Here is a 24,842-nt window from a genome sequence, read left to right as displayed (position 1 = left end):
TCTTGGACCCCCCCCCCTCCCGCTAAACGCCCCGCAAGAGCTGCGCTAGGGAAGCCCCCAACCCTCTTTTCTGCAAAGGCAAAAACTCTGAATCAGGTTGCACAACTCATCAGCAACCTCGCTCTTAAACAAATTATATATATATATATATATATATATATATATATGCCCCCACACACCACATACATAAGTTTTTTTGAAAGTACAGCATTTGTTGCACTCTTTGGACCTTATTGAATTTTGTTTTAAATGCCCCTGAATGTTGTACGGATTTGATCATCCAATGTGATCTCCATACATTATTTCATGAGAAACGAGATTAAGGGTACGTTCGGGTGCCTCAACTCAACGGGATTTATTCTAAATCCCAGGGTAAACCGTGAGATTTTCAAATCTAAAGTTCGGTTGAAGATGAGATTTCAGGCTATTAGATTAGCTTTCTCAGGTTCCCCTGAGAAAGTGATTATGATTTATCCAACCGAACATCCCCTAAGACATCAATGTTTACGAGTTTTTTTTTTTTTTTAAACTTGGAAATAAAGACCATGTGTTGCACCAAAAATTCATGATTGAAAAGAAAAAGGTTTGCATCAAAACAATTGTGATTCAAGTATGTTTCCTACTAAACAAATCATGATAAACACGTTGATTAAGCGATCTCTTCTATAGTACGGTTCTAGAGAGAGAGCGACCATCGGCTGGTTCACAATAAAACATTATATATATATATATATAGAGAGAGAGAGAGACAGAGAGAGAGAGAGAGAGAGAGAGAAAATAAGCTGAATCAGCTCGACTTTGGGGCGATGGCTGCTCGTCTCGTTTCCCAACCCTGTCAACGCTACGATATACATGAAAATGTGCGGGGATCAGGTCTGAGCCACCCTTGGATGTCGTGCATCCATGCGGTGAACGGCATTAAAATCATTTGTTTTTCATTCGTTCATCCATCTCTTTTTTTTTCACTGTACTCTAAGATGCTGTTCATGACGAGCATCAACGGTTTAGAAAACTTCTTACGGTAAGGCCCATCCAAGACATGAGCGATGAGGCCTCGATCGTTGGATGCCGTTTATCGGCGACAGATGAAGGTCATTCGAGCCGTCGATCAGGAGCTATTCCTGACCTGATCTTCCCCCCCTCTCTCCCCCAGGCGACCCGGTCAGACTGCCCGGATAAGAGGCACGCGAATAAATTCCAGAAGGCTCGTGGGCAAGACGGAGATTGGTGATCTCAGTCCGCTCGCAGCGTACGGCCGAGCCCCAAGAGGGCGGGCCGAGCGGTCAGGTTGGCGCGCTCAGTCCGAGTCTGAGCGGGACCACCCCCAACCTCCTCTACGCTGTAATGATTGAACCACGTCATCAATGATTTCCAATGAGAGGCTGACATGTGGGCGCAGGAGATCCACTCAGAGAGCGTAGAACGCCAGAGCGGGGGTGGCCGACAGGATGATTCGTGGGTGGGGGCTATGGACGGCATGTCTCTCGCCACGTGTCTCTATCAGACAGATCGGGGAAGGCGTTTAGGTTGGCCTCGAGGTACGATAAGTGCTTTTGCCCCCCTCCCCCTCGCTTTGACGAAATTACTCGAATACCCAAAATGACGTTCCATTCTGATGAGTTTGTTCCCGTAAGTGACGGAAATGCCCCTCGTGGAAGTTTTTTTGGGTTGCTGAAGTTGGATACGGATCGGATTGTGGTCAGTCCATGTATTGATATACACATCCACTCAAGGGGAATAAGAATGGATTAGTGACGCAGATCCGAAGCAAGATGTCTGACCCGTAACGTTTGGAGTGAACACGGGTCGTCGACGCATGTTTAGATGGACAAGGTACAAGGATCCAGATCCTTGAATTGGATCGTTGCCCATTCCCAGATATTGTCCGAGTTTTTTTTTTTAGATTTTTTAGCGTTTCGAGAAGCGTGTTGGTCAGAAAGAGGTGGACGTTCCGTCGAGGGGATGGTCTGGTGCTTTAGAATAATATTAGGGACCTTTCGGTAATTTAATTTTCATAAAAAAAGGAAAAAAACAAAAATTAATGTTAAAAAAAGATATTTGTGAAGACGGTATATGGATTCGCTACTTCTTCTTCTTCTTCCGAGAGAGTGTAGACGGAGACGGCGAGTTCGCCGGGAAAAATGCGATCGGGATCCACATTTTTCTTAACCACGGTCGCGATATTAATACGAATTAGTTCACGCAAACGGTTTCTGACGTGAACTCTTGAAACCCCGATGGTTTCTCCCGTTTTCGCAACTCCGTTCAGTGAGAACACGGAGCGATTTCGAGGCAAACGGGCGTCTCGGTGGTGGATTAGCTCGGAAGTTTGGGTAATTCTCTGTTTCCGGTAGATTTCCGGCCTAAACGCACGTCTGTTGCTGAATTCTAGTGTTGAGAGGGCGATCTTTTGAGGACGCAAATCGGTGAAGCTTCCGGGGAGTTCTGGTAAATATTTCTATACTCAACGTCGAGATTTTTCTCGATTACGAGACCCACGGAGTTGGCGAGAGATCGATTCTCTGGAGAGATTTTCCGACGAAAATCTGGCGGTTTTTGAGCTTTCCGGCGGGTTCGGGTAAATATTGCTGTACTCAACGTCGAGATTTGTCTCGAGTCCGACGGAGTTGGCGAGGACTGATTCTCTGGAGAGATTTTCCAACGAGAATCTGGCTATTTTTTAGCTTTCCGGCGGGTTCTGGTGAATATTGCTGTACTCAACGTCGAGATTTATCTCGAGTCCGACGGAGTTTGCGAGGGCTCGATTCTCTGGAGAGATTTTCCGACGAGAATCTGGCAGTTTTTTAGCTTTCCGGCGGATTCTGGTAAATATTTCTGTACTCAACGTCGATATTTTTCTCGAGTCCGAAGGAGTTTGCGAGGGCTCGATTCTCTGTAGAGATTTTCCTAAGAGAATTCTGCCGGTTTTTGCGCTTTCCGGCAATTCTTGCTGAGATTGTTCTGGAGGATAAGGTCGGAGTAGAGGCTCGCTATCTTAGCGGGCGGGAATTCAAACCGGGGGCGTTTCCGTGTTCTTCCCGGAGGATCTCGTTGGAAGTGATGCAGGATCCTTCCGCAGCTCCACCGCTCCGGTCGATAACCGACGGATGCGGCCGGATCCTGGGAGATCGGCGCCTCCGCTCCCACCCGGGCCAGGCGTTGAAGTGCCCCCGCTGCGACTCGCTCAACACCAAGTTCTGCTACTACAACAACTACAATCTCTCCCAGCCGCGCCACTTCTGCAAGAGCTGCAGGCGATACTGGACCAAGGGGGGGGTCCTCCGCAACGTCCCCGTTGGCGGAGGGTGCCGGAAGGCGAAGCGCTCCAAGACCAAGACCTCGCCGGAGGATCGGCCCCGGAAGAACTCCTCCGCCGGGAAGACCTCCTCCCACTCCAGTAGCGAGAGCTCAAGCCTCACCGCCACCGAGGCGTCCTCTTCCGCCACTGCCTCTGCCATGGCCACCGTCCGGCCTCTCCCTGAGACCTCTCCCCTTGCCCCTCCTCCTCCTCCTTCACTGCCTCCTCCCTCGGTGTCGCTCATGGACCAGATCCTCAGCTTCCCGGAACCGAGGCTCTTCCCGAACCCTAACCAGAGCATGCTGGAATCACCTGGTATGCTGAATATTGCGCCGGAGGGCCTGATCTCCGGCGGCCTCTTCCCGGAGACGGGTAGCTTCACTAGCCTGATCACGGGAAACCTCGCCTCGACGTTGCCGTCGGCTGGCGCCGGGTCTGGTTTAGGGTTTAACTTGGCGGACTTCCCCTTCAAATTTCATCACCAGAAAGTGGACGAGATGGCGCGGGGCGTGCACGGGCTGCCGGCGGGGTTGACGGAGATGCCGCCGTCCGTCAACGACCTGACGTCGATCCAGGGTAGGGCTGCTAACCTAGGGCTGACGCCGTTAGAGTGGCAGGCCGGCGGCGATCCCCCTCCTGCTCTCTTCGACCTCCCGAGCGCCATCGATCCGACCTACTGGGGCCAGAATCAATGGGGAGATCACGATCTTCATCCTCTCTACCTCCCATAAAAAAAAGGTAAAAAATTATAAAAATACAGGGAGTTTCATCCTTCTGTCACAAGCAAGTTGTGTGTAAACTTCGTCCTTTTTTTTTTTTTGCTTTTTTAATTTTGGGTATAGTTCGGTATGGTGTTTCTCTCTGCAACTAACTCTAAAGTGTTTTTTTCTTTTTCTTTTCGTAATTTCCTGTTTTTTCTGGATTTTTATCAATCAGAAAACGGAGAAATATATTATACGTAGTAAAAATACATTTGTAATTCCGTGCTTGTTAATTATTGCTGCCGGTGGTTGTTATCACATTCTTAATTACGGGTAGAGCTCGTTAATACGTGATTTTAATTTTTTATTTTGTTTAACCCTCGCACGATCACATCGTGTAATTCCCTTCTTTAATTTCCTGTTGCCCTTTAGTTATAGGTGATCCATTTTTAGTTAGACTGTGGAGATTGAATGCTTGTTTTGGAGCAAGTAAAAGTTACCGAATTCATGAGCTCCGATTCACCATTCCCAAATATCTGAATTTTGGAAGATCGTGAACTTGGTAGCATTTTAAGGAGGTGTTTTCCCAAGTTATCCAGATAAGTGGGATACGAGGAATAGCAAAAGCTTTGCGAAGAGGCTTCTGCATCGTAATTCATTTCCACCTTATCCCACTTGTCCAGACCAGGTGGCTGAAGCCTTATCCTATCCGGAAAAAACTGAGATAAGATGGCATATTACATCATGAAGTGTGACAGTAAAATCCCAACTTATCCCAGTTTTTGTTCATGCTGGTGATGTATCCTGACTCACTGTTAACCTCCTATTGGGACCAAGCACTAAGTTGGTGGATACAGATCAGGCCTCTGATGTGGTCCAAGCAGGGCCATGATGTGCCCCTTCCTGTCTCATTTTTAGGTTGAGGTGAGACGTGGCAACTGACCCACTTCGTACACTGCTAGTCTGGACCAATGTGAGACACACCCACTAGGAGTCAAATGTTAGGCCCTTAGGTGGTTAGGGGTAATACCGTCATTTTTTGTTTGTAATCCGTGTCCGTCTTTTCGGGTAGTGAACCCAAACAGTCCACCCGGCCCCGATCCCCCTCTTTCCCCATGGCCGAGGAATTCCCGACTCGCCGAGGAATTGCTGCTGAGATGGCGGCGAGGCGTGACGGAAGCACGTGTCCGGCTGGACGGCGGGGACCACGCACCAAAGGTCTCGTCAGCATCGGAGATCGACCGTTCGATGTTTGCCACGTTCTCATATGTTCCACAGTCGATGTCCCGACATCGCGTGTGGATGGTGACCTCATCTTGCATGTGCCTGCGTTCGCAGCGAGCCACGTGTACGGTACTGGAGACTCTCCCCCTTGTGCTCCACCTTCTCTCCTTGATTTCGAACGTCGAAGCGTGACTTTCCCATAAGGGGCAAAAGGTCTCGGTTTTCCGAGTCTTGATAGACGAATCGTTTTCTGAAACACGAGAATCGGTTGAGTCGAATCAGGTATGTGCTCTCTGATTCGGCCCTCTGGTAACGACTGATCCGATACATTTGGCATCAGGAGAACATTGGGTCGGTGAAGACTGCAGCTTTCGAGGAGAAGAGTGGGATCCGTTTTCGATGAGATTCTGCCCTGATTCTGGTGCTTGGGAAAAGGGAACAAAAACTAACGCAAAAGATACTGCCGGCAAGCACAAAATCCGGATATTGGATGGTTCGTGTGGCAGGGAAACGAGCCGGCTTTACCAATTCCTGATATCCTTTTTTTGGAGTCATCGTTAGGTGGCCGTTCTACTGATACACACAGTGTGGCCTCACCTCTTTCTCCCACACGCCACAATGCCTGGCCCTGGTGCAGTATTTTTTTCGATAGGTTTCTTTTTTGTTTTCTCGATAGGTGCCTGGTGCAGCATTCACTTGGGTGGGTCTAGATTCTTTTCTCAATCTTGCCATCAAGATTTTGAGAAAGAAAAAGGAGCCAGGATCAGGTGACATCACATGGCACAGAATTGTGCTGCAGCATTCATCTCTGGCTGTCAGTTGTGGGGCCCAAAAGCTCAAAGTGTGCTATGTGATGGCACCTGATCCTGGCTCAAGAAAAAAAGACTAGTGCCATTTTTAAAAAAAGGATTAGAATTTGTGACGTTTGGCAATGTTAATGAGTTTTCATCTAATAATGTTAATATTCTAATGATGCTCCGGTTAGAAGGATGGATAAATGAGAAAATATATTAGTTAAAAGAGGTCGGGGGGATAGGAAGACATGGATGGAGGTGACAGGAAAGGATATGAATGCTTTGAACCTCACCGAAGACATGGCATTGGATGTGAAAGACCCAGAATGATTTTTTTTTTTTTGGTTCATATCGCCGACCCCAATTGTTTTGAGATGAAGGTGTAGTTGTTGTTTGTTTGTATCAAGATTACATCAGCACACACACAGACCCTTACCAGAACGACAGCTGCCCCATGTGGTAGAGGGATTCGATCCTGGACCTTCAGTTTGACACAGGACCCAGCTTACCACATGGGATACCGCCTCGATGGTTTCATCAGCATATATGTTTGCAAGAAACTTGTTATTTTTAGTTCTGCATTTTGTAAAATTGTTTTCAGCTTCTAATTTTGCAAAACAACGTATTAGGAACCTGCTGTTTTACCTGATCATCAACTTCAATATTTCTCATTTTCAAATGTCAAGTTTTTCTGAAATTTATCAAAAGAATTTATAGTATCTAGTTCCACCTTGTTGAAATGTAGCCAAGACCATACTTATGATATAATTAGCCTGGGGATGGCTTTGGATAGAAGATCCCTTCCTTAGGGTGATGTTTATGCTGATCAAGCTATGTCATTGGTCCCAATATAAGGAACCTTTACTGAAAATAAATCTAAGGAAACTACAGAGAGAGGGAGAGAGAGAGTTTCTGTCAGCAAAGTGCCTCGCTTCTTCTCCAAAACAAACCCCAAAATATGATCAGGAAAAGCCAAATGTCAATATCTAAATCGATGTCCAATACCAAATTCTAATAAATCAAACAGCGATAAAGTGGATCCACAGTTGAAACTAGCTCTTGCGTTCAAAGTGGATCTCTAGATTCTGTATTTATTTCCATGATTTGTTATTCTTGGGTTGGATATTTATGCACACATATTACACACTGTAAATGTAAGTTGATCACAAGTACTATTATGGAATCACACAATTTGGATCATAACCTACACAAATGAATCTGCAAACCCGTTTGGGCCTGATTCAAATTGGATTCTCCCAATTGTTCTACTCATAATTGGCTGCATTGTCCACTATGGTACCAGTCAAAAGACTTGAAAAATATGAAAGCACCAACACCAAGAGAGTTGGCTGACTTACCATAGATACTCCACAGGATCTATGGTTCCAACAGACTGGATCTCAAAGAGAAGAGGTCCAAAACAAACACGCCTGTAAATCACCTGCTTTTCATGTCTTAGGAATTTTTTTTTTCCTTTGGGACTTCTTTTCTCCCCTAATCCTTTGTTACATTGAGAGGAATAAGCTTTGATAAGTGACTGCTACAAATATTAAATGTAATTACTGTTGGAAATGAACTAAGCTGCTTGTGACATTGCCTGTTCAGCTTGGTAATGAGCTTTTCAGTAGAGATGTCGATGGTTTCATTTTCAATTGACCCCTGTTTGGAAACTAGCCATCGGAGGTAGCCAGAGTTGGAAGTGGAGAATACCCTGTGCCAAAGTCATATGGGATGGATGCAGTTGTAGGCATAATGACAAATATCGCAAGATTTATGAAAATCTCGCGATATAGAAATTGCCTGAAAACTACATGGGTTTTCACGATAAATAGCCGTTTAAAACATGAATATCGCATTTAAATAATGGTATTTATGTTCTTTCATATATCTCACGATATTTTCTTACAAAAATATATTTTATATTTTTAAATTTATTTTTTTATTGCCAAGATTTTGCCCAAAAAATAGGAGATTTATGAAAAAAATTCAATTTCTCGCGAGTTTTTGAAAAACTAGATTTTGCCAAAGAAAAGGTTGTAGCCTTGTAAGTAACGATGGAACTGGGGTGGTATCTGACGCATCCAGTTCCACATTTCACTTCCGGCCTAGATGAGGTAGTAATTACCAAGTACTACAGTTCCCACACCAATGACTGCTCTGACAACCTTCCCAATGCTCTTCGAGTTTTAAATTTTAGCCTTTCAGCTGCAAAAGTGGATGTGGTAAATCCCCAGCTGAACCGTTTCACTTATCCCAAACAGCCATGTGGATTTTCTAAAACCACAAATTTTGGGATCCTGCATCCTTAGCTGCCACCGACTGGCAGTTCCCAATTAGGGCCTGAATCGGATTAGTCGATATTTATTATTTAAATTTTTTAACAATATTTCAATAAAATTATTTTTTATATATTAAAATATCTAAACCTGTTTTTCTTCTTCTTCTTCTTTTGAAAAGATACCCATGCCCTCACGTCATATTTTTCAAAAAAATTCAAACTCGTGTGTTGAGTCGTATCTATATCTTTGTGATGTAGCTTCTTAGGCTCATGAAATAGGCTTTGTCAAATTAAAAGTGAGCAAATTTTACAAAGTGTATGATGGTTAACAAATAGCACTTGAGCAAGCTTAAATAGCTCCGAGTGTGTCACATGGACATGCCATTTTTTTGTCCTGTGTCTAGGGACACGACACGACATGCCCATGACACGTGCAGAAAATATTTTATTTTTAAATTTATCCAATGATAAATATCTTTGTATGTTAAATATAATATTTTTTTAACTCGGTTAAATAATAAAGATCATGTCCTCGTGTCCTACTTTTCAAAAAATTTGCAAAATCGAGTTTTGAAGTTTGTATTGAGCCACGGTTTGTGTCCGTGTCTTTTTGGAGAGAGAGCGAGTTGCTCACCTCGGGCATGGCTCAATCTCGTCCTGAGCACAATCCCAAAGCTCAAGACTCTAATTAGCCAAAATGGGTTGAGCATAAGCAACCCGCAGAGTCAAAGCTAGCTGGTTCACTTCGTTTTCCAATCTCAAATGCAATGGATGCTTTTGCCCAAGGTGCCAACGCCTGTATTAATGATTTCAAAAGCACCATTGAGAATTTTTCTTACTGGCCAGCATGAAATGACAAAGACTGACGTTTGGGTCCTATTTTGGCCACCATATCACCATTTTTAATTAAATGAGACATGGTCAGGTGATCAGATAGACCAGCTTCTTATCCCATCTCTAATTAAATTAAATGCCTTCAGAAAATTAGCGGTGTTTGATTGCCTCAAGGGGTTCTTCTCATAGCCTACCCAACATCAATAGTTCCAACACGGGATCTCTACGCTTCTCAATAATGAGGAAAAGGGATCCGACATGCATTTTCAACACTGAAAACAAAGAAGACTGGTAGTCCCTGGGAGTTTACACATTCGGAAAAGTGGTAGCTGCCAAATCCTGGATTCGGTAGTTACCAAATCTGCTCTTTAGTGTAAACATAAAGGGAAGACAGTCTCACTTCTTCTTGCAAATGAATAAACTTGCATCCCCAGCTACCAGTTTCCCAACACCCACCACCAAGGTAGTTTGACCATGTACCACCCAAAATGCACAAACTCCCATCCCATCTGCCAGTTTCCAAACAGAGCCTCAAAAAATTGAAAAATTCACTGCATACTTCTTTTTCTTATCTGATGGACCTGATCTAAGCTGGTCAAAAGATATCAATCACAATTAGCCCCAAGATCTGACAGCAACATCAAAATATTTTCGGCCTAAAACGTTAAAGGATTTTGAATAGTACATTGGTTAGTCAAAAAGATTTACACCTATATTTTGGTAAGAAATCACTAAAGCAAGCATTAAATGCAGTTTGTCAAGATACCCATAGATAAAGATGTGCACGTGTAACCGTATAAGAAGTTATCGTGTAGGCAGATTGTTATATAAGGATCAATTGTAACACTAATACACACTTTTGCAATCTGCCTACATATAAAATGTGTGCTCCCTCTATTCTGCACCATTTTATATGGTATCAGAGCAAACGTAAAAAGAAGATAATGGCAAGCGATGTCGTTGAGTCAAGGCAGCATATACAAGCCAACCATGACAGGGGAGTCAAGGAGGATAGTCCTTATTACGTTCATCACTCCGATAACCCAGGTATTATGCTTGTATCACACTGCTTAACATGGGATAATTATCTTACATGGCGAATCACCATGATCATGGCGTTAAACGCCAAAAACAAAATGGGTTTTGTGGACAGTTCTATCCCAAAACCCAATTTTCCGCCTTCTCACATCGTTGCATGGAATCGATGCAATAACCTCGTTCAATCATGGATTCTAAAAGTCATACACAAGGACCTTTCCGCCGCTGTTATTTATGCACGTTCAGCAGCCCAAGTATGGGATGAGCTGAGTGAGCATTTTTCTCAAGCTGATGTACCAAGAGTGTACCAAATCCAACATCAAATCATGAATTGTAAATAAGAGCAGTCTTTTGTTGCCATGTATTACAACAAGATTAAAGCATTGTGGGATGAGCTTGCATCCTATACGCAATTACCCAGTTGTGAGTGTGGCGCTATAAAGAAGGTATATGAACTCCAACAATGTGATCAATTGATACAGTTCTTAATGGGGCAGAATGAAAGTTACAATCAAGTTCAGAGTCAAATATTGCTCATGAAACTGAATGTTATTGTACCCACAACCGAATCAGTGGTTGCAAATGTTACCCAATCAAACATTTTCAATACAAGAGAGTATCAAGGACGCGGACGAGGAAAGCCCTGAATCAAGTGTGAACATTGCTGCAAACTAGGGCATATTAAGGCAAAATGCTATTTTTTGGTCATGTTTCCAAGCAAGTCGAATTCATCTAATGCACCTTCAAAGCCTAAGGCCAATGCCACTACATCAGCCAACACTATAGGTGAACTTGGTACTACTCAAGTTAAGCAAATCATTGATCTTGTGAACAAAGTCAATCAAGGTAAAACCGAATCATTTGCAAATCTATCAGGTACAACCTTGAACTTATCTTGCTGTCTCATTTCCAAATAGAGTATGGATTTTAGATACCGGAGCCACCGACCACATATACAATAACCCGATGCTTTTGGATTCACTCAAGAAACCACAACACCCATCAGTCGGCCTTCCCAATGGAACCCGTGCCACTGTCACCCACATAGGAACCGTGACCCTCTCTTCTAATCTCACACTCAAAGATGTCCTATGTGTACCCGAGTTACAATTCAATCTTATTTCAATCTCTAAGTTATGTGTTGATTCTAAATGTGATGTGATATTTAACAATGTTTCTTGCATCTTGCAGGACCGACACTCGACGACTTCGATTGGAATGGGTAAATTGCAAGGCGGATTATAAATTCTTGATCAAGCCGACAAAATCACTAATTCCTCCATCATTGACAAATCAAAATTATGGCATCGCCGGCTCAGACATCCATCTAATTTTAGAACGGCTTTTCTCATTGGTACCAATTTCATTGAACATTGCAAACCTATAGATAATTGTCATGCATGTCATCTAGCTAAAGGCTCTAGACTTTCATTTCCTAGCAGTACTATTCATACTCATAAACCTTTTGATTTGATCCATTGTGATGTGTGGAGAGCGTATAAAACTCCATCCCTTAATGGTGCTCATTATTTCTTGACTATTGTTGATGATTTTTCTAGAGTTGTTTGGGTTTATCTAATGAAGTACAAAAATAAAACCTTTTCTATTATCAAAAGTTTTGTGCCTCTTATTGAAAACTAATTTGGAGAAAGAATTAAAAAAATACGAAGTGGCAATGGGACCAAGTTTTTTTCAAAGGAGATACAATCGTATTTAAATGAAATGGGGATAGAACGCCAACATAGTTGTGTTGCCATACCCCAACAAAACAGTATAGTGGAACACAAACACCAAGATCTTTTGAATATAGCCTACGCTCTACTATTTCAAAGTGGACTACCCACAAAGTTCTGGGGAAAAAGTATCATGACTACTACCTATCTTTTAAACATATTGCTAACTAATGTCAGTTCTAACAAAGTCCCTTATGAAGTACTATACAACTGTACCCCTAAGTATGAACACCTTCATATTTTTGGATGTCTTTACTATGCTTATAATATCTATAAAATCCACAAATTCGATAATAGGAAAAAATGGTGCATTTTCATCAGTTACCCATATGGGCAAAGCGCATACAAATTATATGACTAAGAAAACCATACAGTTTTTACTAGTCGAGATGTTCATTTTTGTGAAAATGATTTTTCTTATCAAGCAAATAATGGGTCCCAAAGGGATGAGAGTAATATTGTCCTTCCCTTACCTTTTGATGATCCATTCAGTTCCGACCTTCCCCATCGTCAAAATCTTGATATTACCCCATCCAACTCACCTCCAGCGTCATCACCCAATCCCGAGCATGAAGCTACTACTCCAGAACCTGAACCTCCTTCAACACCATTTGAACCTGCTCGCAGGTCCACACGACCTCATCACCCTCCTACCCATCTCAAGGATTATCACTGTCTTGTAATTTTACCCGAATCTGATCCGGATCTTACGAGTGTGGCTCCTAACAAGCAAAAAGAAACTCGTTATCCCATCATTTCACATTTGGATGATTGCATGTACTCTTCCGCTCACCAATGTTTTATGACCAACCTACTCCACGACATTGAGCCCTCCACCTTTTCCCAGTTGTACAAGATGCTAGATGGCAAGACGCCATGCAGACTGAGATTCGTGCATTAGAGGAAAACAACACTTGGACCCTCACCCGGCTGCCTCCAGACAAAACTTCTATCAAATGCAAATGGATATTCAAAATCAAATACAACTCTGATGGTTTTGTTGAACGCTACAAGGCCAGACTCGTTGCAAAAGGCTATACTCAAACTGAGGGCATTGACTATAATGAAACCTTTGCTCTCGTCGCCAAGATTACTACCATCTGTTGCATACTTGCCCTTGTGGCCATCTTCAATTGGCACCTTTATCAGGTTGATGTCAACAATGCTTTCCTCCATGATGATCTTCACGAAGAAGTCTACATGACATTGTCACCCGATTTTAGTCGACAGGGGGAGAATCTTGTATGTTGCCTAAATAAATCCATATATGGGCTCAAATAGTCGTCATGAAACTAGTTCACCAAGCTTTTAGAGTTTCTTATCAGTTTAGGCTTCTCCTAGTCCAAAGCATACTATTCCTTATTTTCAAGGTTTACGATCAAAGGCAAAGTTGTTTTAGTTATATATGTTGATGACATCATCATCGTAGAAGATAATTTGGAAGGCATATCTTGTCTAAAGACTCTCATCAATGATCATTTCTGATTAAAGGATTTGGGCAAGCTTAAATATTTTTTAGGAATTGAAGTCACCGGATCAAAGGACGGTATATTTCTGTTACAAAGAAAACACACTCTTGGCATTCTCCATGATGCAGGATACACAGGAGCAAAACCAAGCGAGTTTCTCATGGAACAAAATTTGAAGCTTGATAACAAAAGTGGAGAAATCCTTAAAGACCCAACGTCATATGGCAAATAGTCGGCAAACTCATTTATTTGACCATCACACAGCCAGACATAGTTCATTCAGTGCATATCCTAAGTCAATTCATGAATGAACCTAGAATCTCTCATTGAGATGTTATGTATAGACTTCTTAGATATTTAAAGGGAACCACATCACATGGAATCATGATGTCATCTCAAAGCAAGGTCAATATAACAAGGTTTTGCAATTTTGACTAGCCTTGTTGTCCAGTAACCCAATGGTCTACTACAGGATATTGCATCATGATCGATAAAATCCCTGTTTTGTGGAAAACAAAGAAGCTAACAACAGTTGTCAAAATCATCAACTGAAGCTGAATCCAGGGCAATGGTGCTGGCATGTTGTGAACTAACGTGGATCCGATATTTATTTAAGGATTTGGGTATTGAATTTGAAAATCCTATGACATTATGTTGTGACAATCAAGCCGCAATGCACATAGCAGCAAATCCAGTTTTTCATGAAAGAACCAAACATATCGAAATAGATTGTCATCTCATTAGGGAAAAAATGCAGGCAAAGAAAATCAGTACCAAGTTGGTGCGGTCGAAGGATCAAGTTGCTGACATATTTACCAAATCACTTGGGTGAGAACAGTTTATTCATCTCAGGAGCAAGTTGGCACTTATCGACATAAGAACACCAACTTGAGGGAGAGTGTCAAGATACGCATGGATAAGGATGAGAGTTGTCATTCTGATTCAATGCATATCAAAGAACGTGATATCCTGTTATAACTAAAGAAAGGTTGTTGTAACCGTATAGAAAATTATCGTGTAGAGAGGCTGTTATATAAGGATCAACTGTGATACTAATACACACTTTTGCCTTATTCACATATTATCTTCTACGCATGCTCCTTCTATTATGCACCATTTTACACCGTTGAAACAGGTACAAGACTTTCACGGCACCCAGGTTACCAACTTTCCTGTTGTTTGAGCCAGCGTAAGATACGCGATGCAAATTAAATGGTTAAATTCCAACTGTTGGTTCTGATCTCTGCCAATAGTAAGATAACCATAAATTTTATTGTTCAGATACATAGCACTTCATTTTCATTTTCACATGCAGACGAAATGGAAGGAAGCACGTCTTATGTAACAGGGTGTCATAGGGACTAACGCGCTTAACGGTTAGGGTCTATTCAAAATTCATTCCATGAACTAAATGCAGTCTGCGAGGTTCGTGATTGACAGTCCCTCAGCAACCCATAGACCTGTGGAAGAAGATTCATACTGGAGGAGGCTGTAGGCTGCTCGAAATCATGCTGCATAATAATGAAAGCATTTACAAAGCATATCACAATATTAATAAACCAAATTCATTTTCAAGACTGTCACAAAGGAAGAAATATAGAAGATTAGCAGCCATCGTAATCCCCCCGGTTGGCAAAGACTTTGGTAGGTCATATTGAACAATAAACCAGCAAAGCAAAGATTGGCTTGTCTTCAAAACTCTTCCTGCTTGTGAAACTAATCACCCAAACAGCACGCTGGTCATTCTTGCGCAGGTGGGACTCCAACCAGCACCATTAGGACTCATCTTCAGGCCTACATGTAATCGACCTCTTGATTTGACAGGAAAAACACAATTTTCCAGTCTGCCCGTCCTTGCAGCAGCCAGCAAAACTTGAATTGTCACCAATATGTTGCATCGAATTGCTCTAAACACTAGGCAAGCGAAAATCCAGGCTATTAGGCACTATTATAATTTGCAAATTGGAACAGATCAGAAGAAAACGAATCCTTGTATGTAGCATATATACTACAAAAAGTTCTCCAAATCAGGTAATGGAGAATCCAGAAGCCCAGGGGTCATGCAGCTGCAACGTCCAACATCGACCTCTTTCTCCCAGTGATGGGTACTTTCACAAAACCCAAAAACAAAGTCTTCGCTGCAACAATGGCAACCCTAAAAAACTCTTCACACCGCGTAAAACCACCAGATAGCACATCACCAAGAACCCCAACTATGTCAAACGCCTCTGCAAGTCACTAGCTGACTGCATGTCTTCCAACCATCCCAACATTTCCTTTGAGAAGCTCATCATCTCTTTCACATTCAGCAATCTCTCCTTCATAACCACCTCCCACTCCCAAGCCGGTATTGCATGTAGGTGTGGTAGATCCCTTTCTGTAAGAAAGCATGCGGGTGCTGAAGCCAGTCTTGGTAGGACTCTGCAAAAACAGAATTCACCATCATGAACTGGAGGGTTTCTTCTGCGCCTATGTTTCTTGAGCTGCTTGGTGTAGAAGGCTTGGCTTCAGATGTAGGTGTTGTGGCCAAGTAGGAGATGATGGCCTTGGCCATGGTGTCTCTCTGGTATGCACCCCCTTGGTCCATAAGATGTCGGGCCATCTGAAACATTAAAGTAATCGGGAGTTGCGCTCTCTCCCACCACCTTTGCAATCAGCGCTGAAGGATGCACCAGTTGCAAATCTGGCAAACATCTGCACGACATTGCACAAACATCCACAAAGATCAAGAAAGAAAAAACAAAAAAAGAAGACAGGAAAACTATAACAGCTCTTTCGCCATCTAGCATTACTCATACAAACTAGAGTTATGACTGTGCATGAACCAGAACAAGGTCTACGATGCTGTCACCATCAGTGTACACAACTCTCTAATGAACCTGAAGTGTAAGTGACAAGCCACTCTTTTAATGTAACAAGCATCTCAAAACAGGAGGAAAAAAATCAAAGCATCCTCACCAATACAATATCATAACTCAGTAACCGAAGCCTGCTTCCCTCAGAACGGAGCATTGAGATTGTCCCAGTACTAGTCCACATAACGCACATACTGTGCAAGAGGAACTGAAGGTCCTCTCAAGGGAAAAATGCAGTTACAAAGAGTTCCATTATTCCTCAATGCTGATTCCTCTCATTCCTTTTTTGGATTCTTTAGAGCAGCATCTGCTCGCTTAGCTTCTTGGTGGCATTGGAAATGTATAATGTTGAAATGGCTTACAGTTGTATAAACACAGTTCCCCTCGCATATTAATTGAAGTGCCAGCCCCCAGGGTTTACCCCTTTGCTATATGAATAGACACCAAGCATGTCCATAGTCCGTAGATTGTAGACTTATCGGCATACCATGCACTCTAGCCCTTCCTCCTCCATGTCTTCTAAACCTTCAATGACAGGCTGAGCAACAACAATCTGTTTGCCCCCCTCAGAGAATTCCTGCCACATCCCAAGCCCCTGTTTGCAGATCCATGCATATTAATCTAAATCAAATCCATGCCATGAAAAGATAGAAAGTTCACAGGCAAAAATGAAAGACTCATGCCATATGAAAAAAAGAAGTCAGAAAAGCTCCATGCCATTGTGGTGAATAAGAAAAAACTAGTTTTCCCCTTGCATCATGTCACATCAGAATATTATCTAACATCAAGAAATATTTTCATAGTGTTTGTAGAAACTTCCACAGAACATGACTAAGCCTTACAGGTAAAACAAGCAATGCAATCTGAAGCTGTAATGTCCTTTACCTGCAACAACTCTTCCCCCTTCTGCAGAGCACGTCATCGCATCTTATCCCGGGTTGCATGCCGCAATCTGTGCACCTTCTCCCCAAGAAACCCATCCCCTATACCCTCCTTATCTGACAAAGTGTCTAGAAGGTTCTCTGCCCTTTCCCCAATTTCATTCTCTCCAGAGATTCCCTCCAAAGCATGCAGCAAAGGTAAAATCCCCTCATCATCTATACATTGCTGTGTGCCAGTGTCCCCTTGACAAGGCCCTAAGCATTGATAGGATCAAGGGAACCGAGGGCTGTTTCAATCCCTTTATCCATTCTGAGCTTGACTTGAAGCCAGCCTGACCCGCAACAGCAAAAATATCCTTTAAATGCCTGACAGCAACTCTTGTGATTCCCTTCTCAAGAATCATATCTTTGAGTCTCTCTCCACAAGAACTGGTTTTCAGTGATTCTGAAACCCTCACAAAATTCTCCAGTGCCAGCCTCTGCTCAGCTGCCCTTCGAGCCAAGCCCTCATCCTTAGGATCATCTTTATGCAATTTCTGAAGCCTATCAACTCCCCCCCCCCCACACCCACACACACACACACACACACACACGTCTTGCAAGGATCAAAGTGCAGGATAAGGTAAAATCCTAGCTACCATCTCATTGTTGTGTTGCTACTTAACTGACTTTTTCAAACCTGATGGGTGGGATAGTCTCTCCAAAAACATGAGAACAATTTTCTTGGCCTGGTCACCAGCCCCAGCTTCTTAATTTGTAATTCTGAGCGCACTCTGAGTGATGCCGATGTCACTCTCATTTGCTTCCATTGTTAGGCTCTCAACAATTAGAAGGATACCTTTGATAGAACTGCAGCAGGAATCGAGAAAGGAGAGGGAGAGAGGAGAAAGAGAACTCGGGTTCTTGTTCGGAATCGGCAACCACTCAAATCTTGATTGCTGCACTAATCCTTCATTAAGTTTAATAGGGTTACAAATATTTTTACATGGACAAAACTGCCATGTATAAGTAATACATATTACACATACACGTATAAGAAGCTATGGATGATATGGATTCTCTATTGGATCCATATCCGATCCATATTCTAATACCCTCCCTCAAGTTGTGCATGGGAGTAAACCATGTGCAACTTGTTCTTCAGATACCAGAAACAGTTACTTGTGAGACCTTTTGTGAACGCATCACCGACTTGGTCTTCTGAAGACACATAAACTGGTTCAATCTCTTTATTTGCTATCTTTTGTCTGATGAAATATTGGTCAATCTCAATATGCTTAGTCCGACTGTGATGAACAGGATTGAGCGCAATTTGTATGGCACTTCTATTATCACATATAAGAGACGAACTTGAGACATTCTCTCCCATTTTTGTAAGTAGATGCCTAATCCAGGTCACTTCAGTTGTGGCAGCTGCCATAAATCTATACTCTGCCTCTGTGCTAGATCTTGCCACAGCCTTCTGTTTTCTGCTACTCCATGAGACAAGATTTCTTCCAATAAAAATACAGTATCCTGAAACAAATCTCCTTTCATCTGGGTCCCCTACCCAGTCTTCATATGTGTATGTCAATATATCATGTTTTGGTGTCCCCCATGAAGACTGTACATATGTGAGTTCATCACCCACCGTGCCTTTTAGATAACGAAGAATACGTTTGACGACATTCATGTGACCAGTTTTCGGTTCATGCATGAACTGAGATACTTGATTTACAAAATATACGATGTCTAGTCTGATAAAAGTGAGGTACTGTAACATGCCCACTAAACTACGATACTTGCTTGCATCAGGATATAACTCACCATCACAAATGTTGAGCTTTTGATTGACAACACTGGGTGTAGGTAGAGGTTTGCAATCTGTCATTCCTGCTTTGGCCAGAAGATCAAGAGTGTATTTGTGTTGAGTTAATGACATTTTTTCATCCTGTCTGTCCACCTCTACACCAAGAAAATATCTTAGTTCCCCAAGGTCTTTCATCTTGAATCGCATACTTAGTAACACTTTAATTCGTTGAATGTGGTCTAGAGCATTACCAGTGATCACAATATCATCAACATATATAAGTAAGAAAACCACAGTGGTACCGTCCTTGTATATGAATAGAGAATGATCTAGTTGAGAACGGGTGAAACCGTGGTTCTGAATTTCTAAGGAGAAGCTTTCAAACCATGATTTGGAAGCTTGCTTTAAGTCATACAATGCTCTGGTTAATTTGCATACATATTCCTTGGAGTCTCCCTCTGCATAACCTTGAGGTTGCTCCATGTAGACCTCTTTTTTCAAATCCCTATGAAGGAATGCATGTTTAACATCAAGCTGACTAAGGGTCCAACCATGTTCAATTGTCAGGCCAAGAATAATACGAATAGTTCACATTTTCACCACTGGGTTGAATGTCTCCTCATAATCTTGATCGTATTCTTGAGTAAAACCTTTGGCAACAAGACGTGTTTTGTATCGTTCAATGCTACCATCTGGTTTATATTTAATCTTATAAACCCATTTTGAACCAACAACATTTTTATCTGGGGGACGGCCAACTATCTTCCATGTTTGACACTCATGAAGTGTCTCGATTTCCTCATTCATCGCTTCAATCCATTTATTAGAATGAATAGCTTGACAAAAACCAAGTGGTTGTTCGTGTTTTTCAATCTTGGATAGAAAAACCTGAAAATCCATTGAAAAATTATCATAACTTACCCACTTTTCAATAGGATGCCTTATCCCGCTTGATCTTCTTGGTGCCTCTCTGTTGTTGGACAATGCCATCTGTTCTCCAGCAGGCACATCTGTTTGCTCTTTAAGTCTCCTGGTATAGACATTTTCTTTGTATCTCAGACATTCTGTTTTTGATGCCTCATCTGAAACTATCTCATCATATATGCTTTCAGAAGCCAAAGTAGTGTGTTCTGCAGCATGTGAAATAAGTTCAGCACTGAGCCATGGATCATACCAATTATCAGTGGTGTCAATATGTTCACGATTGTGATCTGTTTTATTCCTCAGAAAACTATTTTCATCAAAAACAACATTTCTGAAAATTCTGATCTTTTTATTAGCAGGATCATAGCACCTGTAACCCTTGTGTTTATCTGTATAACCTACAAATTGACATGTAGAGGCTTTGTCCTGAAATTTAGTTCTCATGAATTTATCAATATGTACACAACATGTGCATCCAAAAACTTGTAACTCATCATAATCAGGATGTACACCAAAGAAAACATAATAAGGAGACTGATTTTCAAGAATAGGCATAGGAAGATGATTTATCACATGAGTGGCAGTATGAAAAGCTTTTATCCAAAGACTAATAGGCATGGTAGAACCATGCGTCATGCTCATTGCACTTTCCACAATGTGTTTGTGTTTACGTTCAACAATTTCATTTTGCTGTGGAGTGTACGGGCAAGAAATTCTACGATGTATCCCATTATCTTGGAGAAAATCTAAAAATTCTTTGGAGGAATACTGATCACCTCCATCACATTGGAGAATTTGAATATTTTGAGAGAATCGGGTTTTAACGTAGGCATAAAAATGACGAAAAATAAGAAAAACCTTTTATTTGTGTTTCATAAAGAATATCCAGGTAAAGCGAGAAAAATTGTCAATAAAAGATACATAATATTTATAAAATTGTCTATGAAAGGACAATACACATACGAGCACAAAGAATATGAAAAAGGATGTGCACGAAGGCACTCTCACAATACTTGAACAAATACGCAAAAGCGTAAAAATAATAAACATGCACAATGACATGTATTTTATAGAAGGAACCGAATGCTTGAGACTCTCAAGCTTAACAATATACAAGGGGGAACACCCCTATTTATACAAGAAGTGGGAGGTGCTTGGGGGCTCCCCAAAGGAGTCGTTGGGGAGCTCCCAACGGTCACAATTGTGACCGTTGGGGGCTCCCCAACGACTCTATTGGGGAGACCCCCAAGGCACCTTTTTGAAAAAGCAAAAAGCAAAAAATAAAAATAAAAGAAATTAAAAAATAAAGAAAAAGTTACAACATATTCCGAATGGAATATGCGCAAAAGTGTAAAAGGACTAAAATACCCTTTTCGAGTAAAAAGGGGAAAAATGTATAAATATATATACTTATATATAGAGATACGTATACATATAACATATGTATATGTATCTCTAGGTATATAAGTATATATATTTATACTTACAATAATGTTTTTGAGTATACATTTTAACACCCCCCCTCAAACTTACGGTGTGATAACCGCAAGTTTGTTAAGAAGGAAATGAAATCTAGGCGAACAAAGTGCTTTTGTGAAGAAGTCCGCAAGTTGATACTCAGACGTCACGTATGGCAGATCAATGACCTTCTTCAAGTATTCTTCCCTGACATAATGGCAGTCCATCTCTATATGCTTTGTTCGCTCGTGAAATGTGTGGTTCTTGGCAATGTAGATTGCACTTTTATTGTCACAGCAAAGCTTGGTTGGTTCTTTGACAACTACTCCCATATCTTCCAAGAAGCTTCTAATGCCATGGCTCTATATTCGGCTTCAGTGGATGACAGGGAGACCTTTTGTTGTTTTTTGCATCGCCACGAGATCAAGGACTCACCTAAGAAAACACAGAAACCAGTGGTGGAGTGACGGTTACTAGGGTCACCTCCCCAATCTGAGTCAGTATAAGCAAGCAATTTCAATTCAGAGGAAGAGGATAGAAATACTCCCTTATTTACCGTTCCCTTCAAATATCTGATGATGCGGAGCACAGCACTCATATCAATGGTTGTAGGAGCATGCTGAAACTGACTGGCGATGTGTATAGCATGTGACAAGTCGGGTCGAGTAATGCTAAGATACATTAAAGACCCTACCAACTGCCTGTAAGGGGTAGGATCGGTTAGAGGCACACCGTCGTCAATCTTCATTTTTGCTCCCACAACTTCAGGAGTTTCGCATACTTTGTCATCAGAAATACCTGACCTATCAATAATCTCGCAGGCAAGTTTAGATTGAGATAGAAAATAACCACGTTGCGAATAGGCAACCTCAATTCCAAGAAAATATGTCAGAAAACCTAAGTCTGACATCTCAAATTTTGAAGTCAAGACGGACTTAATACCCTTGACTCCTTGAACATCATCACCTGTTATTAACATGTCATCAACGTAAAGTAATAGAATTACAATCCCTGCATTAGATTTTCTAGTAAACAAAGCAGTGTCAGTATAACATGATGAAAAACCATTTTCCAACATTACACTGGTAAATCTATCATACCAGGCTTTGGGGGCCTGCTTTAAGCCATAGAGAGCCTTACGAAGACGAAGAACTTTATCCTTAGGAATTATCATGCCTGGTGGGGCATCCATATATACTTCTTCGTTAAGATCACCATTTAAAAAAGCATTTTTAACATCCATTTGAAAAATGTTCCAATTTTTAATAGATGCAATAGTAATAAGACACCTAACGGTAACCATCCGAGCTACAGGGGCAAAGGTTTCTTCGTAATCAATTTCATACTCTTGCCCATACCCTTTAGCAACTAACCGAGCTTTATACCTTTCTAAAGAACCATCACTCTTAGTTTTAACTTTAAAGACCCATCGACAGCCTATAGTTTTCTTTCCTATAGGTAGAGTTTGAAAATCCCAAGTTCCTGCCCTTTTAAGAGCGTTAAGTTCACTTTGCATGGCATTTTGCCATTCTATACATTTATTAGCTTCTGCAAAATTTCTTGGTTCGAAATAAGAGTGAATAGCACTAAGACAAGCCCTATATCGGGGTGAAAAAGAATCAAACGATACAAAGCGGGTTGGAGGTCTTCTATTTCTTTCAGATCTTCTATGGTCAAGAGGAGTGGAAAGCTCACTATATTGATCAATAGCACTTCTAAAGGTGTCTTGGTTTCTACGAGAGTAGGTAATAGGCTCACTTGGAACTCTACTTTCTGGATCATTATGTTCACCAATATCTTCATCATTTTCCTCATCATGGTTTAATGATACATCATCATCACTGGATATGTCATCATTACTAGATAACAAGTCAAATAAGGAGTAATCAAAATTTTCTTGTTGAGAAACATTTTTTTCAAAACCACTCTCATTTTCTAAAAAAGTTACATTTCTAGAGACATATAGCTTATCTTCTCGAAGATCGTAACAACGAAACCCTTTTTGAGTTTCGGAATAACCAAGAAAAGCACAAGGGATAGCCTTGGGTGAAAGCTTGTCATTCTTATCCGTAAGTATGAAACACTTACATCCGAAGACCCTTAACCTATTATAATCAGGTTCAAGCTTATGTAGAATCTGAAAAGGAGATATTTTGCCTAATAACCTAGATGGTAGACGATTTATTAAATAAACAGAAGCAAGGGCTGCTTCGGCCCAAAAGTTTTTAGGAATATTTTGAGATATAAGAAGAGTCCTAGTGGTCTCAATAATGTGCCTATGTTTCCTTTCAGCCAACCCATTCTGTTGAGGTGTTTTAGGACAAGACCTTTGGTGAATAATACCGTGATCCTCAAGGTATACCTTAAAGTGATTGGAGAGATATTCTCCCCCAGAGTCACTTCTAAAAATCTTTATGTTGCTATTGAATTGATTCTTAATCATTGAGTGAAAATTTTTAAAACATGAAAACACTTCATGTTTAAACTTAAGAAAATATATCCACGAGTAACGAGAAAAGTCATCCACAAATATTACATAATAAGAAAAACCTCCTTTTGAAACCACAGGTGCGGGTCCCCAAACATCTGAGTGAACAATTTCGAAAGTTTTGGAAGAGAACATAGTTCTTTGCTCAAAAGGTAAGCTGCGCATTTTTCCGAGAATGCAGTCTTTACAAGAAAAAGAGCTTTTACATAGGTCTTTTGCAAAATGTAAATATGATAACTTGGTGATATTAGGATGACCAAGTCTTTTGTGCCATACATTTATATCTTTATGTCGGGCAACATTACACAAAACTTTTGGAACTTGAAGAGATTCCATATAGTATAGATCTCCTCTTCTAAAGCCTTCCCCAATCAACTTCCCGGACTGGCGATCCTGTATTAAGCATTTGTCACAAGAGAATTTAATATCACAGCCATGGTCCGTGAGTTGAGAAACAGAGAGGAGGTTTAAGTTAAGTTTAGGTATAAATCTGATTTTTGGAATAGAAAACTCTTGAGTTTCAAAATTACCTATTCCTTTAATTTCAAGAGAGGTTCCATCAGCAGTGGAGACATAAGATGGGGAACGATTTTTCAAATAATCGGAAAGTGGCAAAAAGTTTGGGGACATATGAAAAGATGCACCAGAGTCCAAAAGCCAAGAGATTTTACCTGGAGGAGAAGACGTGGATACGGCCGCACCGGAGGTAGATCCCTTGAGGAGAGGTTGAAGGGCTTCCACTATTTGATTTATAGAAAGGGTCCCACTTGAAGATGCTTCATCCTTCTGTGGTACCCCAGTAGTAGCCATAGCTAGAAGTCTCTTCCATTTAGGACATACGGGTTTGATGTGTCCCGGTTCTTTACAAAAATGACAAATAGTTTTGCTATAGTCCCTTCTTCCTCTTTGACCACCATTTTCACCTTGATTTTGGAATTTAAAATGAGGGGGACGATAGGTTTTTACATTGTTTTCGGGTCTTGATACGGCATTGACCTCACTATGTTCTTCAATATTACAAGGGACCGCAAGAACATTTGGTTCTTGTTTACATAAATTCATACGAGTCTCTTCACCA

General features: G+C 41.4%; 1 protein-coding gene and 1 long non-coding RNA gene across 2 annotated transcripts in view; one reads left to right on the top strand and one right to left on the bottom strand.

The window, feature by feature from the left end:
• The first annotated feature begins 2,072 nt into the window (after window positions 1-2,072).
• LOC149838482 (dof zinc finger protein DOF5.4-like) lies at window positions 2,073-4,273 on the top strand. The gene has a single exon (XM_090006617.1). It carries the CDS (start codon window positions 3,061-3,063, stop codon window positions 4,027-4,029), a length of 969 nt encoding a protein of 322 aa, XP_089862743.1. The 5' UTR covers window positions 2,073-3,060; the 3' UTR covers window positions 4,030-4,273.
• A 10,626-nt stretch (window positions 4,274-14,899) lies between these two features.
• Window positions 14,900-24,842, bottom strand: part of LOC149838481 (uncharacterized) — a 37,201-nt gene continuing 27,258 nt past the window's right edge. Inside the window, exons 3-4 of the long non-coding RNA XR_016432189.1 lie at window positions 16,328-16,819; window positions 14,900-16,063 (exon numbers count right to left, since the gene is read on the bottom strand). This is a non-coding gene — a long non-coding RNA (uncharacterized LOC149838481). The remainder of the gene's footprint in view (window positions 16,064-16,327; window positions 16,820-24,842) is intronic.

Source organism: Nuphar pumila, chromosome 5 (genome assembly GCF_984573655.1).
Source record: "Nuphar pumila chromosome 5, dmNupPumi1.hap1.1, whole genome shotgun sequence".
NCBI lineage: Eukaryota > Viridiplantae > Streptophyta > Magnoliopsida > Nymphaeales > Nymphaeaceae > Nuphar > Nuphar pumila.
The sequence above is the reverse complement of the archived record's forward strand: the minus strand, read 5'-3'. Positions and strand labels throughout refer to the sequence as shown.

Excerpts from the sequence above, each read along its gene's own strand:
- LOC149838482 (XM_090006617.1), top strand. The coding sequence starts at position 3,061 with ATGCAGGATCCTTCCGCAGCTCCACCGCTCCGGTCGATAACCGACGGA.